At 38.3% G+C, this 13,711-nt stretch overlaps 1 protein-coding gene across 2 annotated transcripts in view; it reads right to left on the reverse strand.

Moving 5' to 3' along the window:
* SLCO5A1 (solute carrier organic anion transporter family member 5A1) overlaps nucleotides 1-13,711 on the reverse strand; it is an 81,024-nt gene that overhangs the window by 48,310 nt on the left and 19,003 nt on the right. For both annotated transcript variants that reach the window (XM_071737752.1, XM_071737753.1), the window contains exon 3: nucleotides 483-615. In XM_071737752.1, coding sequence (XP_071593853.1) covers nucleotides 483-615 — 133 coding nt within the window. The remainder of the gene's footprint in view (nucleotides 1-482; nucleotides 616-13,711) is intronic.

The following is a 13,711-nucleotide window of genomic DNA, read 5'->3' on the forward strand; positions in this document are numbered from 1 at the left end:
AGGCCATGTTCTAACCCTATCCTAACTCCTTCTCCGAGACCAGAATAAACAAAGTCTACCATTTCTTGCCTGGGCAGCAGAGATAAGCATTTTGTGCTGCCTGCTCTAGAAAACTAGAGAAGGGGTTAAGCCACCTTCCAGCAGGGAGGGCTTGGCCACAGGCAGCAGTGATCCTCAATGGGCTCCTGCAACATGGATACTCTGTCCTACCAACCCTGTGCTGAGAGCACTGTCACTGTCACTAGGTCAGACACAGTCCTGGAGCAGCCACAGAGCAGGAGGTTTTCCATGCTATGTGCCCAGGCTGTACTGTGGTTCCCTTTCAGACACAGGTTAGTGTGTAAGGACCAAAAGAAAGCTCCTCTTCCTTGGCTTTCTTCCACAACCTTAAACAAACTCCCACAGGATATGATTTCCCAACCTGTCTCAATTCCCTACTAGCCATTTAGAGAGTAGTTTTTTGAAAAACACTTGATCCTTACCAGTTTCCAATGAATCGGGGATCACTCTGGTCAATATAAACAGTTGTCCTGGGATCAACATAGAAACCAATAAGAAGTCCTCCTAGCAAGTATCCAGCTGCAGGACCGAGTGCTCCCATTACGTACATGATGGCTGAGAAAATAAAAGGTCAGAGACTTGCATCAGTAAAAGAAATTTACAAGTAGAATCCAAAAGTGAAAGATATTTCAGGAAGTTTGCACACCAAAACCTTCAGAGACCTTTTTTTGCAGACTTCAAAGGAAGCAACTTACACGTAGGTAACACGTCGGTATGAAAATTACTGCTTTCTGTACAATTTCAGTCAAATTATGCATAGAATTACATAGTGCTTTGGTGGATTTGGATAGAAAGTACACTTAACTGACAATATTTTTCATATTTGGTAACACTTCCTTTGAATCAAAAGAAAAGCTAATACATAAATAGAAAAAACATAATGGTAAGCAAATAGAAAAGCAAAGGATAAAAACTGCATAACACACCAAAGAACAAAGTACAACAGTCCCATGCAGTCAGCATCAGACTAATACTGGATTTAAGAGAATTATAAGAATCAAGAAATCAAATATTACTATTCATTGCCCCTGTTTTGCATACTGATACTAGCAAACAATATATATCATATTTCTAACAGGACTCCTGCCTTATTCAGATCATTTTATCTTTTATATTTAAAATCTTAATGCTATTTGAAATATATTTCCTATTTTAAAAGCAAGCAAAATGAAAATAAGTTTCTCATGTGCAACCATGCAGACAAACACTTTACAACATCATCATGATCTGAACACTGGATGACAGCAAAATCCTTATAAAATGGACAATAGAGTAGTAGATACCAACAGAAGGCTCCTATCGTGTCTTCTACAAGATACTCTTCAGAGTGCAGTCTCCAGTCCTGCTCCTTCAGCCATCCACACCAGGGTATGTGTGAGAAAATATTGCAGCCCCCCTTTGGCTTTGGATGCCAGTGCTGTCAGCAGCAAAGGAGAGACAGAGGCAAGGAAAGACTACATCTTAACCTGGGGGCAAGATACAACTGGACTTGGGACCTAGGAAATGTTTCTGCATCTCCTGGTAGAGTCATAGTTGTGAAACACCAGCAGGAGGGGATGAAAGCATCTGGTATGTTAGCTGAAAAGAACAGAGTGCTGAGATTTAGGAGGCCTGCTCTCATTTCTAGGTTTTCAAAAGTAGATAATTTAAAGGCTGTCATTTGCCTTGTCCTTAACTCTTGCTAATTCTACCCCTTTCCTTTGCTATTTATGCAAATCACAAATCAAATTTTGATGTAAGACAAGCTCAGTTATTAAAACCTTAAATTCAGACATATATGATCGTGACTACAACATCAAGACAGTAGCTATCTTCCAAAGATTTTTCTCTTGTAAGGGACCAGATCTATCAGCAACATGTCTACAAGTCCATTGAGCCTGACAGGAATCATCCCAGGGTACTGAAAGAGCTGGCAAATGTTACAGCAGAATCCCTCTTGATCATCTACCAAAGGGCTTGGCAGTCTGGGGAAGCTGAATGGAAGAGAGCCAGCAATATTCCTAACAAAAAAGGTGTGGGGGAAGGTACAGGGAACTACAGAGCTATTAGTCTAACCTCAGCTCCTGGAAAAAATATGGAGAAAATTATACTGGGTACTATTGAAAGGTATTTAAAGAATCAGGCACAGTCAACATGGGTTCACAAATAAAAGTCTTGTTTAACTAATTTGTTATCCTTCTATGATAAGGTCATCTGCCCAGTGGATGAAGGGAAGTGGATCTAGTTCTTCTGGTAAAGGAGTCACTTTACAAATAAAAATTTCTATGGAGAACAGTTCCATAATTTTTTCCCATTCAGGTCACTAGAAGGTCTCCAGCTTCTGGATGATACAAGGTTCTGAAACATTTAGATGATGAATAAGTACCTTCTTTTCAGGCCTCTGCCTGGCATTTCAGCTAGCTCCTTTTGGTCTTCTCACTTGATAAAAATATACTGAGATGAGGTCATAAAAATACTTTGAATGTCCTTTTTCTCCTCTAACCACACCAAATGACAACTTCGCTAAGTTTTGCATATGGGAATATATAACATCTCCCTATCACATGAATATTATGTCCTTAAATGCATGCAATGTTAACCCTCTGACTGCACCTTTTATATTAGTAATATTACTAGAAATTAAAGTCACCAGCATGATATTGTGCCTAGGACAACAAAAACTACACAAAATCAATGGGCTACAACACGCTGTCTGGCTTCTGGGTTCTAAAAAAGTCTCTGTATTTTAAAAAGTAAAAAACAAAAAAAAGCATATAATGCTCAGTCCCTATTATCTCCTCTGTGTGCACACACATGTCACCACACAGAGCTTATCACTGGATAAAGAGGAACATTTCTGAAAGCCCCTATTGTTCAAATCTTGGCAGCACATCACCGTAGTACAACTGTTCATTTCATACATGTGTAAGGCAGGCAGAATTTGACCTTTATTCTATTTTCAGAGAAAGTTTAGAATTTGAAAAATTCTAAAGGTCTAAATTCTGAAGGTTTTGTACATTTATATATATATATATATTTTTTTTTTTTTTTTTTAATATTTTATATATTTATGTATTTTATACACATACATAGTGGGACTGAGTGCACCACCCAGCAAGTTTGCAGATGACATCAAACTGTGTGGTGTGGTCAACACACTGGATGGAAGAGTGGCCATCCAGAGAGACCTGGACAGACTTGAGAGATGGGCCCATGCTAAGTGCATGAAGTTCAAGTCAAAAGTCCAGCATCTGGTTCAGGACAATTGCAAGCACTATTACAAGGCTGGGTGGAGAATGAATTGAGAGCATCCCTGAGTAGGACTTGGGTGTATTGGCTAATGAAAAGCTCAACATGAGCTGGCAATGTGTGCTTGCAATCCAGTGATATCCTGGGCTGCATCAACAGAAGCATGGCCAGCAGGTCCAGGGAGGTGATTCTCCCCCTCTGCTCTGCTCTCATGAGACCCCGCCAGGAGTACTGAGTCCAATTCTGGAGCCTCCAACACAGGAAGGACATGGAGCTGTTGGAGTGAATCCAGAAGAGGGTCACAAAGATGATGAGAGGGCTGAAGCACCACTCTTATGAAGACAGGCTTAGAGAGTTGATGTTGTTCAACCTGGAGAAGAGAAGGCTCCTGGGAGACCTCATAGCAACCTTCCAGTACCTCGAGGTGCTACAGGAGAGCTGGGGAGACAACTTTTGCAAGGGCATGGAGCAACAGGACATGGAAGAGGGTAGATTTGAACTAGATATTAGGAAGAAATTTTTTTCTGCAAGGCTGGTGAGACACTGGAACAGATTGCCCAGGAATGTCATGGATGCTCCATCCCTGGAAGTGTTCAAGGCCAGGCTGGATGGGGCTTTGAGCAACCTGGTCTAATGGACGGTGTCCCTGCCCATGGCAGGGGGGTTGGAACTAGGTGGTCTTTAAGGTCCCTTCCAATGCCAATCATTCTGTGATTCTATTATTATTTTCTATTTATTTTTATTTATTATATATACTCACTTTTTTCATCTATATGCATGTTTTCCCCTGTCAGAATAGTATGGAAATTATAGTAGATTTTGCAGTAAACTCTTTGGTGACATAGAGGTATAATCCATAGATTTCAAATTTTTGCTTGAAAACCTTAACTGTCATCAGCATGAATGCACTGACTGGGAAACAGATATACAAGAGAGAAAATGAATCCCCCGTAGTCATGGAGTGGGAAGTCCTGAAGTATAATTTACTTCATCAAAGCAATAACTGTGTCCTACCTGCTGAGCTACACTGAAAGAACAGCATAAGGGACAATAAAACCAACAAAAAAGAAAACACTCATGTGAATTTGCAGGAAAGGCTTTGTACTTAGAGGTTACCTTTCTACAACCTGAGGAGTGCATTTTAACAGACATGGCAAGATGAATTTTATATAATCCTGCCTGCATCTCTATGTGTCAAGAGATTTGGAGTGGCTACAGCAAAACACAACAAAACCAAAAAATAGTCACAGAGGTTGCAGCCTGGGATTCTGTAAGCAGAGGAAGTACCAGCATGCTATGGCAGCACAGCATCCTCTCTACTCCCCCTGCAGCACATTTCCTTGGAAAGCTGAGCTGTGTTGTCACTTTAGAAAAAGCAGCAGGATATTTTTCTAGGGTACAGAGCAGGTTTTCATCTCCCCACAGAACAAAGCTGACAGGCAGAGGTCTCAATGGGGAACATGTCTCAGCTGTCCCCTATTCCTCCCACATCCCATCACTCTGATGGGGTAGAAAGTACAAAGCATAAAGCAGTTTTCAAAGAACCATTGCTCCCCTTCATGAAGGCACATTTACCTCACCCTGTCTAAACTCACCCACACAGAAGCTACCCAAAAAAACATAAGGTTTAACCATTCTTTTGAGCCTGAGGAGACAAAACTAAGAAGAGCTGTGAGCAGAACCCAGGCAGACTTCTCAAAAGCTTTTATGTCAGGAAATCAGTTCACTTCCTTCTTTTCTTCATCAACACACAACCAAGCCTATCTATACATGCTTTAGGGTTTTTTTCTTTAATGTGGTTATTTGCTCAGGAAAAAACAATGCTTTGAGCATTACTGCAGTTCAGATAACAAGGTATGGATCAAATGTTTAAATAATTTCCTTTCAAAATGTATTAGAGTAACCATGACTTTAAAAGTCTCTCAGATCTCTAGTGCTCCACTCAAAGCAATAAATAAAGCAACAAAACTACTCCAGTAGCCTCCCTTGATCTTTGTATAGAATATATTGTCATTATTTTCACAAACGGATGCTACAGATCTAGGAGACAAACTTTGAGGGAAGCAAAACCAAAGCATAATTTTATATGCCTACCATGCAAACTAAAACAAATGGCCCAGCTTATCACTCCATTAAAAAATGCTGAAAGTTACATTAAATGTAAGTCTTAACAGAGCCAGATGAAAATCATTGCATTTTTATTTTCTCTTATGGATTTAATACTAAGATAACATTTGGAACAAAAGAGATATAATTCTAAAGCTGCTTTGTTGCTTTGTTTTCTCCATTTGTGGTCATGTTCTAAAACACTGCGATCATTTTCACAGGATCCAATTCTCGCATCACCAAAATAAACAAAAACGAAACAAAAAAACAAAACCAGGAAAATAAGCCCTAAAAACCAAGCCAAAATAGGTTGTCTATCCCAAAGCTTACATCTCATACACTCTGTCACTGGAGTTCTGTCTGAGTCCCTTGGTAGGGTGCTGAGCCACAGTGCCTACAAAGCAACTCATCTCCAATGAAGATTTCACAGGATTCATCACTTGTCTTGGGATTATGCAGTGTACAGGTAAGTACACTTAACCCAAAATCTGAAAACAATGAAAATATCAAAGACAAAAGGCTTGCACTTGTAGTATGTTATTTCAGCCTTAGAGATACTTGGCTTTAAGAAAGAATTGCCTCAAGAAAAACTATTCCTGTGCTAAAAATGGAGTCTTTATTTCTTTTTTCCTAAGACCTGAGAATTGTGGAAGTAGAAACCCAGGGAGAAACCCAACTGGAGACTGTGCCATTCTCTACAGATAACTGTTTCCTTTGGAAACACAAATACTACTTCTTTTTTTATTTATTTTTCTTCAAAATCTGTTTTTTTCTCTCTTCAAGTTTATCTATAAATAAACATTTGCTGCTAACATTACCAAGCATGACTTGTGGTTAGTAACTAAATATGAAAAAGACACATTTGCTCTACAAATTCAGTGGAAACAGCTGCAATTCCCCAGTGCAGTTTCTGTATCCATGTGGTTAACTGAATTTAGAAATGAGGCAATTCTTAGATAGGATAATTAAGCAAATCAGGCTTTATCAGCTTTACAGCTCTTAAACCAATCTGAAGGCAAGAAGCTTCTGGTGATGGTATTCCAAAAGCACATAGAGCTATCTCTAACTCTAAGCACATGGAAAGTCCCCACTGATGCAAATGGTTCAAGTAACCAAAGATATTGTCTATACTTGCACAATCAGAATCTAAACTGAAAGCAAAGATGCTCTGACATTCTTTTCATGGACTAAGAGACACTGATCCCTCATCTAATGTTTGTTTTGTTTTGTTTTTTACAGTGTCAGCAACTACTTAAATGCATGGATACAACAGCAATGAAAACTGTCCTTAAATCTCCAAGGTGTTTTTCCACATGCAGGGAATTTTGATTTGGAAATGCACTCTTATTAAAATGTAGGTCTCAGACACAACACACACACTCACTACTTCTGCTGAACACAGTGAGAACTTCCAAAGATGCACTGAAAGGCATAACTTAGTTCTTGGCTCTTACTTTCTGGAATACAGTTCTCAAAGAAAGCTCCACATCTTTAAGTTTTTCAAGTCTCCATCAGTATATTGTATGATAAACATAAGACAACTTAACATCCTAAGGAGGTCACAAGCTGTGAGTTTCCCACACACTGACTTTTGAAAAGAGCAAGTTGCTTGAAGGTGTTTTCTTTCATGAATACCTTTACTTAGCAGGACAAGGCAGAGACACTGTAAATACCTACTGGGTGACTCCTAGGTCCTTTCTGAATTCTTCATCTGTCAGCAGCTCAAAGGAACCTTCAATGAACTTCCACAGATGTAATGTTGATTTTCACACAAAAAATTATCTACTGTATATAATCACTAACCTGAACCTTAAGTAAACAATTACTCCAAATTATTTTAAAAGCCTGTAATATCCCCCAAACAAGAAATAACCAGTTAGATAATTTCATTGTCTTATTTCTCATTCACTCATAGAAAGCTAAATCTGAGGTTATGAATTCCTCACTCATACTATCAGGATCCTGTAAGTTAGTGTAAGTTAGTTAGTAAGTTAGTGCTACTCTCATGAAGGAACCAGGATTTGACACTTCTGTCCTATTACTCGGTGATGTTCCTAAAATAGAGGATACTGATGCTGTTGGCTGTCTTTAAGAGATACTGGAACAGCCTCTTTGACTCTTAGTCATTCTTTCCATTAACTCATGTCAAATGGGAATATCTCATCTCTGCCTTTTAATTGCTTGGCTTTCTGCTTGTTTTTAGTTTGTTTTTTTTTTTATGGTTTGGCAGACAAAGACACAAACACACATATTTAATTTTCATTGGGGACTATCCCCAGGCACAAGCTTATGGACTATGTTGATCTCTGCTTCTTAAAACTGACTTCCATTTCTTTCACATTACTTCTAACTGAACTGGAGTGAGGCTGGGTTGTTCATTGCACCTCATCTCTTTTTCTTTAGGTTGTCATAACTGAAAAATACCAAGCAGTGAAAGCTGAAATTTGGCCTGCAGGCAGACCTCACCAGGTAGATTCACAAATAATCAGATGAAAGAAAGGGAATGAAGTATTTTTAAATCCTGTGAGTTTAAATTTGCATTGAGGAAGCCCAGGTCCATATCTACCAGACCAGCAGAACCTGGCCCAGGAGAGTATTTCATAAGATTTGTATCTGTCCTAATTTTATACCATGTTCAGCCAGCACAACAGCATAAGCACGCAGGAGTATACAGTTCAGGCCTCTCCGTTTCTTTCTCCTGGGAGAATGTTTTTTTCTTGGAGGAAAAGCAGGGGAAGAGCATGGTGTATGCCATCATGTACCATGGAAAGAACCAGGAGTATGTACCAGTTCCTTAGCAAATTCTATGGACATTAACTACCTAACATCTATGGATCTGGGCTTTACTACTGCACAAACCAGATAATGGCACACTAAATATCTGATTTTCAGAGGCACATCTGACACACATTTTGCATACTTATTGTCATCCAAAACCAGATGTTTTGAACCTAGGAAATAAACTGCAAGGATGAAACAGAGATAGGCCAAATATATCTACCAAAAGGGAAGGTGAGGTGCCGCGGGTCAAAGAATTTCTATATATATTCAATTTTCCTTTGTCCCATCAGCAAGACAACAGCACAAAGAAGTAAAAGGGGAAATTATTTTAATCATGTTCTCTCAGGATTAATTTCCTTTCAAAAATTGCTTTCTGCCTAGGGAGCACGGGTTAATTATTGAAAATGCTGGTGATCATTTTTCCCTTGACTACCTCTCACTAACAGATTGCAAAAAAGGCAAGCCAAATAGCATTTCTTCTTGTTTTCTTTGTAAATTGCACTTCCATGTCCATCTTTCAACCAAAACAACAGGAATTACAGTTCATTACTCATATCTGACTGAAAATCTGCCTGTAAGCAAAACCACATTATTCCAGTAATTTGCAGATGACCCTGTTAGTTTTATTAACATTTACTGTGCTGCTGCAGAAGTTATTTTTCTGCACTCATAAAGGCTGAAAGCTGCAATAGCCTCAAATACATTAAAAAAAATAAACCACAATTGGCAAAGTGAAATGCTGAGCCATAAAGCTACATTTGAAACCATATTGAAAATATTATTACAGGTCAAGAGTCTGAAAAACATTTCCATCCATGTGTAGCAGTTATAAATAGCAGAGGTTATTTATTTTGGCTATAGGACAATAACATAATTCTATGAAAACTTCCAAAGTTTCAAGATTTGCTCTTTATTCTCATACGAACAACCATTGTTTGGGCATTTTCATGAAACTGGAATTACACTGAAATGTTTGTTGCTGGAAAAAAGCTTTAGCTTTGAGTTCTGGGTAGAGGTATGTCCTTCTCTGTGTCTCTGTAGAGGGATCGTAAAACACAAGAGTTGATTCAACTCCATGTTCTGCTTGGAGACAGCAGTTTGCTGCTGCAGCACCAAAGTTTATAATTACTTCACCATTCAAGGACAGTTTCCTTATCAACAACAGATGGATGATGAAAACGACAGGCTTTCCCCCCCATCTCCACCAAAAAAGCTTTTGGTTTTGATGCAACAGCAAAATGGGTTTAATGGCTCTAAACATGACTTCTAGTAGAGCAGGGGAAGTAAAACCACCCAGAAGAAAATGGTGCTTAGCCAGATCTTTGACAGCCAGGTTTAGACATCCAGGTTTTAGACTGGTATTACCCAAATAATAGGGAACCCAGGTAATGACAAGTCTGAACAAGGACCACATGGCTTTAGTACCACAAAAGCAAAAGAAACCTCCAGATATCCCTGTGGCAACACCAAGAATCGGGACCACTGTGAGATTCCAGGCCCTGATCTACATTCACTGAACCAAAAGACTACTGGGATTTAAGACATGGAATTAAAGAAGAAAGGGCTGTTTTCATACTTGTATAGCCATCCCAGCCAATGGAAAAATGTCAGCAAGAAATACCCCAGCACCTTCCTCCTTTCCCATAGTTAAAGTGTGAATGGGTGCTCATGGAGAAACAAATTGTTTGCAAGTGACCCTGGTACTCTTGACATGGACTCATGAAGCAATGCTGCTGTTGATCCCTGAAAAGGCCCTGCTAAACCAAACAGATCAAGGAGTGTGAATTGCCAGATACAGGAGAAATGTAGAGAAAAAAATGGAACAGATTGTTTGGAGAAGTTGTGAATGTCTCCTCTCTGGAAGTGTTTATGGTCAGGTCTGATGGGGCTTTGAGCAACCTGGTCTGGTGGGAGTTAGAAGGAGATGATCTTTAAGGACCCTTCCAACCCAAACCATTTTATGAAAAATACATTAGTATCTCAGAGAGCCATGGCAAAAAAAAGAAGGGAACACAGTTTTTCCTTCCAAAGGGAAGAAAATTCATCCATATTTTTGCTTTGGTGGAAAACCATCACAGGCACTGCTAGTAACAATTCTATAAATGCATATGATTGCTTAGGCTTAGGAAATGAATGTACATCCCACAGGAGGAAGTAGATATTGACATGAAAAGTCAATAATTAAATAAAAATTATGAAAATATGATGGTTTGGCATTATGAAGTAATGTGTTTTACATCGTTTAGTTTTGTATATATGACAAGTAAAAATAACCTGATTTTTTTAAATCCTAACCTGCATTCCTACTTAAAGGTCAAATTAATCCACTGTAAACTGAGTATTTCAACCTTAAAAAACTAAATAATTGTTTCTACATGAAAAAAAATTACATCAATATATCCCAAAAATCAAGATTTAATGGAATTAGAATTTGCCAGAGCAAAACCATCAGAACACCTTTATCAATGCTCTTAAATGGCACAGTTAATAAACCAAGTGTAGCACTGAAGAAGTAATTACTCTTACAAAATGTTCTCCTTAATGGTAATACTGTAGTTACAATTGTCTTCATTTTTAAGATATAAATTTTCACTGTGATTAAAGGCTCCATTTGAAGCTCATTCCCAGTCACAGTAAGATATGCAAATACATTAATAAAATCTAGAAGTATCACTAACTTGCAGTCTTAGCATTTCCAAGAGAAAATAATTTATATGACAGGAATCCTTCCAATATATTTCAAAACATACATGGCTGATTTACAACAACTGAAAAATTTTAAATCAGTTATAGTTACTTTCACTAATTAGGTAATTTAACTATTCAACTGACATGTTTTGGGGAAAATTGGCCAACATTCTTTTATTAATCTGCAATATATTTTTTTTATAAAGACTTCATTCTGTTTCCTTCTCTCTTCTGAAGCAGAACCAGACATGACAGCTTTGATTCTCCACTAATTATATTAGCAGATTATTAAGCATATTGCTATTCACCAATAATAAAAAGATTCTTTCACATTTAGGAAACAGACATGAAAGCCACAGTAACTAGAGGCTATATACAGATGATTTTCAGCCAACTTTAGGTATATTTTCATAGCAGTAACCTGTTTAACAGCATAATTAACGATACTATATTCCTAGGGATATGGCAGGCTCTGTAACTGAGTGGTTCATTTTAAGCTAAGTGGTTTTACAAAAATAGAGCTTTGCACAGAGATAACACTGTAATGAAGTCTGATTCAACACAGATGTCAGAGTAAATGAACATAACAGTCTTTTCTAGACCAGTAAAGCATAAAATTATCCCACAAATTCTCTTTTTGTCTCCAACACAGTATAACTTGCAAAAACAGTCATCATCCCTTGCAAAGAAAGATGCCAAGAGACAAGGAAACTCTTCACCTTTTCTTCCTGGTCATGCACAAGACACCTCCAGGTAAGGGAAGGATCAGAATTGGCCCCTTGCCCCTTACACATTTTATCAGTGTATCAGTTGAGCCTTTAGCAGGGGCAGCCCCAGAAAGGGTGGCCTTGGTACCAGCTGCAGCATCTGGGGAACCTCCAGGCTGTCCTGAGCACCACTGGGGCATCCCTCTCTGCCAGGCTGGCTCTGAGAGCAGGACAGTGCAAGAATGCCCTAGGAAAACAGGAGCTGGCACTGATGCCTGAACACAGAGAAACTGCTCAGTCAGACTTAGGAAATAAGGTACTAAGTACTAATGACATAAAAATACATTTCATTACTTAGATTTTGCTTACTCAAACAAATTATAGAATAATTTAGGTTGGAAGGGACCTCTAAAGGTCATCTAGTCCAATCCCCAAATCAGTGACCTTTTTTTTACAATGTATTTGGCCATTTTCATCCCTTCTCATAAGAATGTTTTTTTTTGTTATTTACATTAGGAAAACTCAATTGGAAGATTACACTTATGTACACAATCTGCAAACTATCACAGCTTTCCATCATTTTACCACAAGCAAGTTATTTGTTGAAACTTTAGGCTTATGTTTGTAAAGAAAATTAAATTTGAGCCCTAATTCCCACTGAAATTCAATGAAAGTTGGATCCTGTGACTTCCTTACACTCCTTGGGAAATATTAATTGCAGTCATACAATTACTCTGATTGAGACTGACAGGGAGGTCCTCCAAGAATGGTACTAGAATTACTTGGTATAACTATGACTGCAAGTGTTACCAGTGGTCTCTGCTGCTGTTAGAGCTTTTCCAAGTCTAATGAAAATCAATCTGGCATCTTTCTACTCTATGGGAGTTTCCTACATGTGACAGAAGAGAGATGTCTTCACACACTGCTGGAAGCTTAGCTACGTTTTCAGATTCATACTGATAAATCTGCCAACAAACCAAGTGGAAGCACACAGCTCATAGGCAGAAAAAAAGAGTAAAAATGTTAATCACCAAAAACTGTGAACATCTAGTTCCAAAGATCAACTATAAAGCATGCAATACATTTCCATACTGCATTTTACACTTAACTGCTGTTGTAATCCACTGTACTGACAATTTAAACAAACTATATTATCATGAAATTAATTCATGACAGTATAGAGTTTCAATAAAGAATTCACAGATATTTATTAACACATATACTTGAGGATGCAATGTAAGCCTTAGTTTTGTCTTTTGTAAAAAAAACAAAGGTATAACGTGAAAGTTACAGCAATCAAATGTGAGAACACTAGCAATAGAACTCTCACATTTTCAATTACTATTTAAATCATATTTGCTTTCAAACTCCATAAATAAAATACAATATAATATAAAACATGTGCCTTAAGAATAAAATATCTCGGTTATCACATTCCCTTGAACTAAAAATGTTATGTAAAGTATTTATGGTAATATAACATGCTTATATCCATAGTTTTATATCATTGCACAGCCAATTATATCTGAAATATTCCTACCCCTAATCTAAATTGCACAACTTCAATAATTTTTTAATAACAGCCACAGATTACAAGTCTGCTTGTGCCATCAGACCTGACACCACACTCAGACCACAGACGGCTCAGACAGAACACAAGTTAGAAGAGAGTCTTTGCAGAACTTTTGAGAAAGGCAGACCTTCTACTGTATCTTTTATCCAGATGAAGTTCATCAGCTTTTTAAAAAAGCATGTCATGCTAATACTCACACAGAGAATACAGGAATCAAACATCACACAGTAACTGCACCTTTGAGATCCCTCCTGCCATAATTTCCTCCTCTCCCCAAACAAGCAGCTCACCCACAGCATCCCTGAGGTCACCATGTGCTGTACTGGAGCAACATATCCTTGTCTACCAGCCAATTCTAACCCCTAAAATTGCACAGACCCTCATCAAAAAAGCCACAGCTGCTCCATTTGTGCTCCCAAACAGCACAGCTACCACTACTTTGCTCAGTGCTTTTCAAGCTCTTTGCAGAGATTTTCTGAGCCAGGGATGTGCTTACAGAACCAAGACTGCTGCTGGATCAAACAGAGTTAAATGGCCATCTGCTAACTCAGATAATAAACCACTCAGG

This window comes from Heliangelus exortis, chromosome 2 (assembly GCF_036169615.1).
Source record: "Heliangelus exortis chromosome 2, bHelExo1.hap1, whole genome shotgun sequence".
NCBI lineage: Eukaryota > Metazoa > Chordata > Aves > Apodiformes > Trochilidae > Heliangelus > Heliangelus exortis.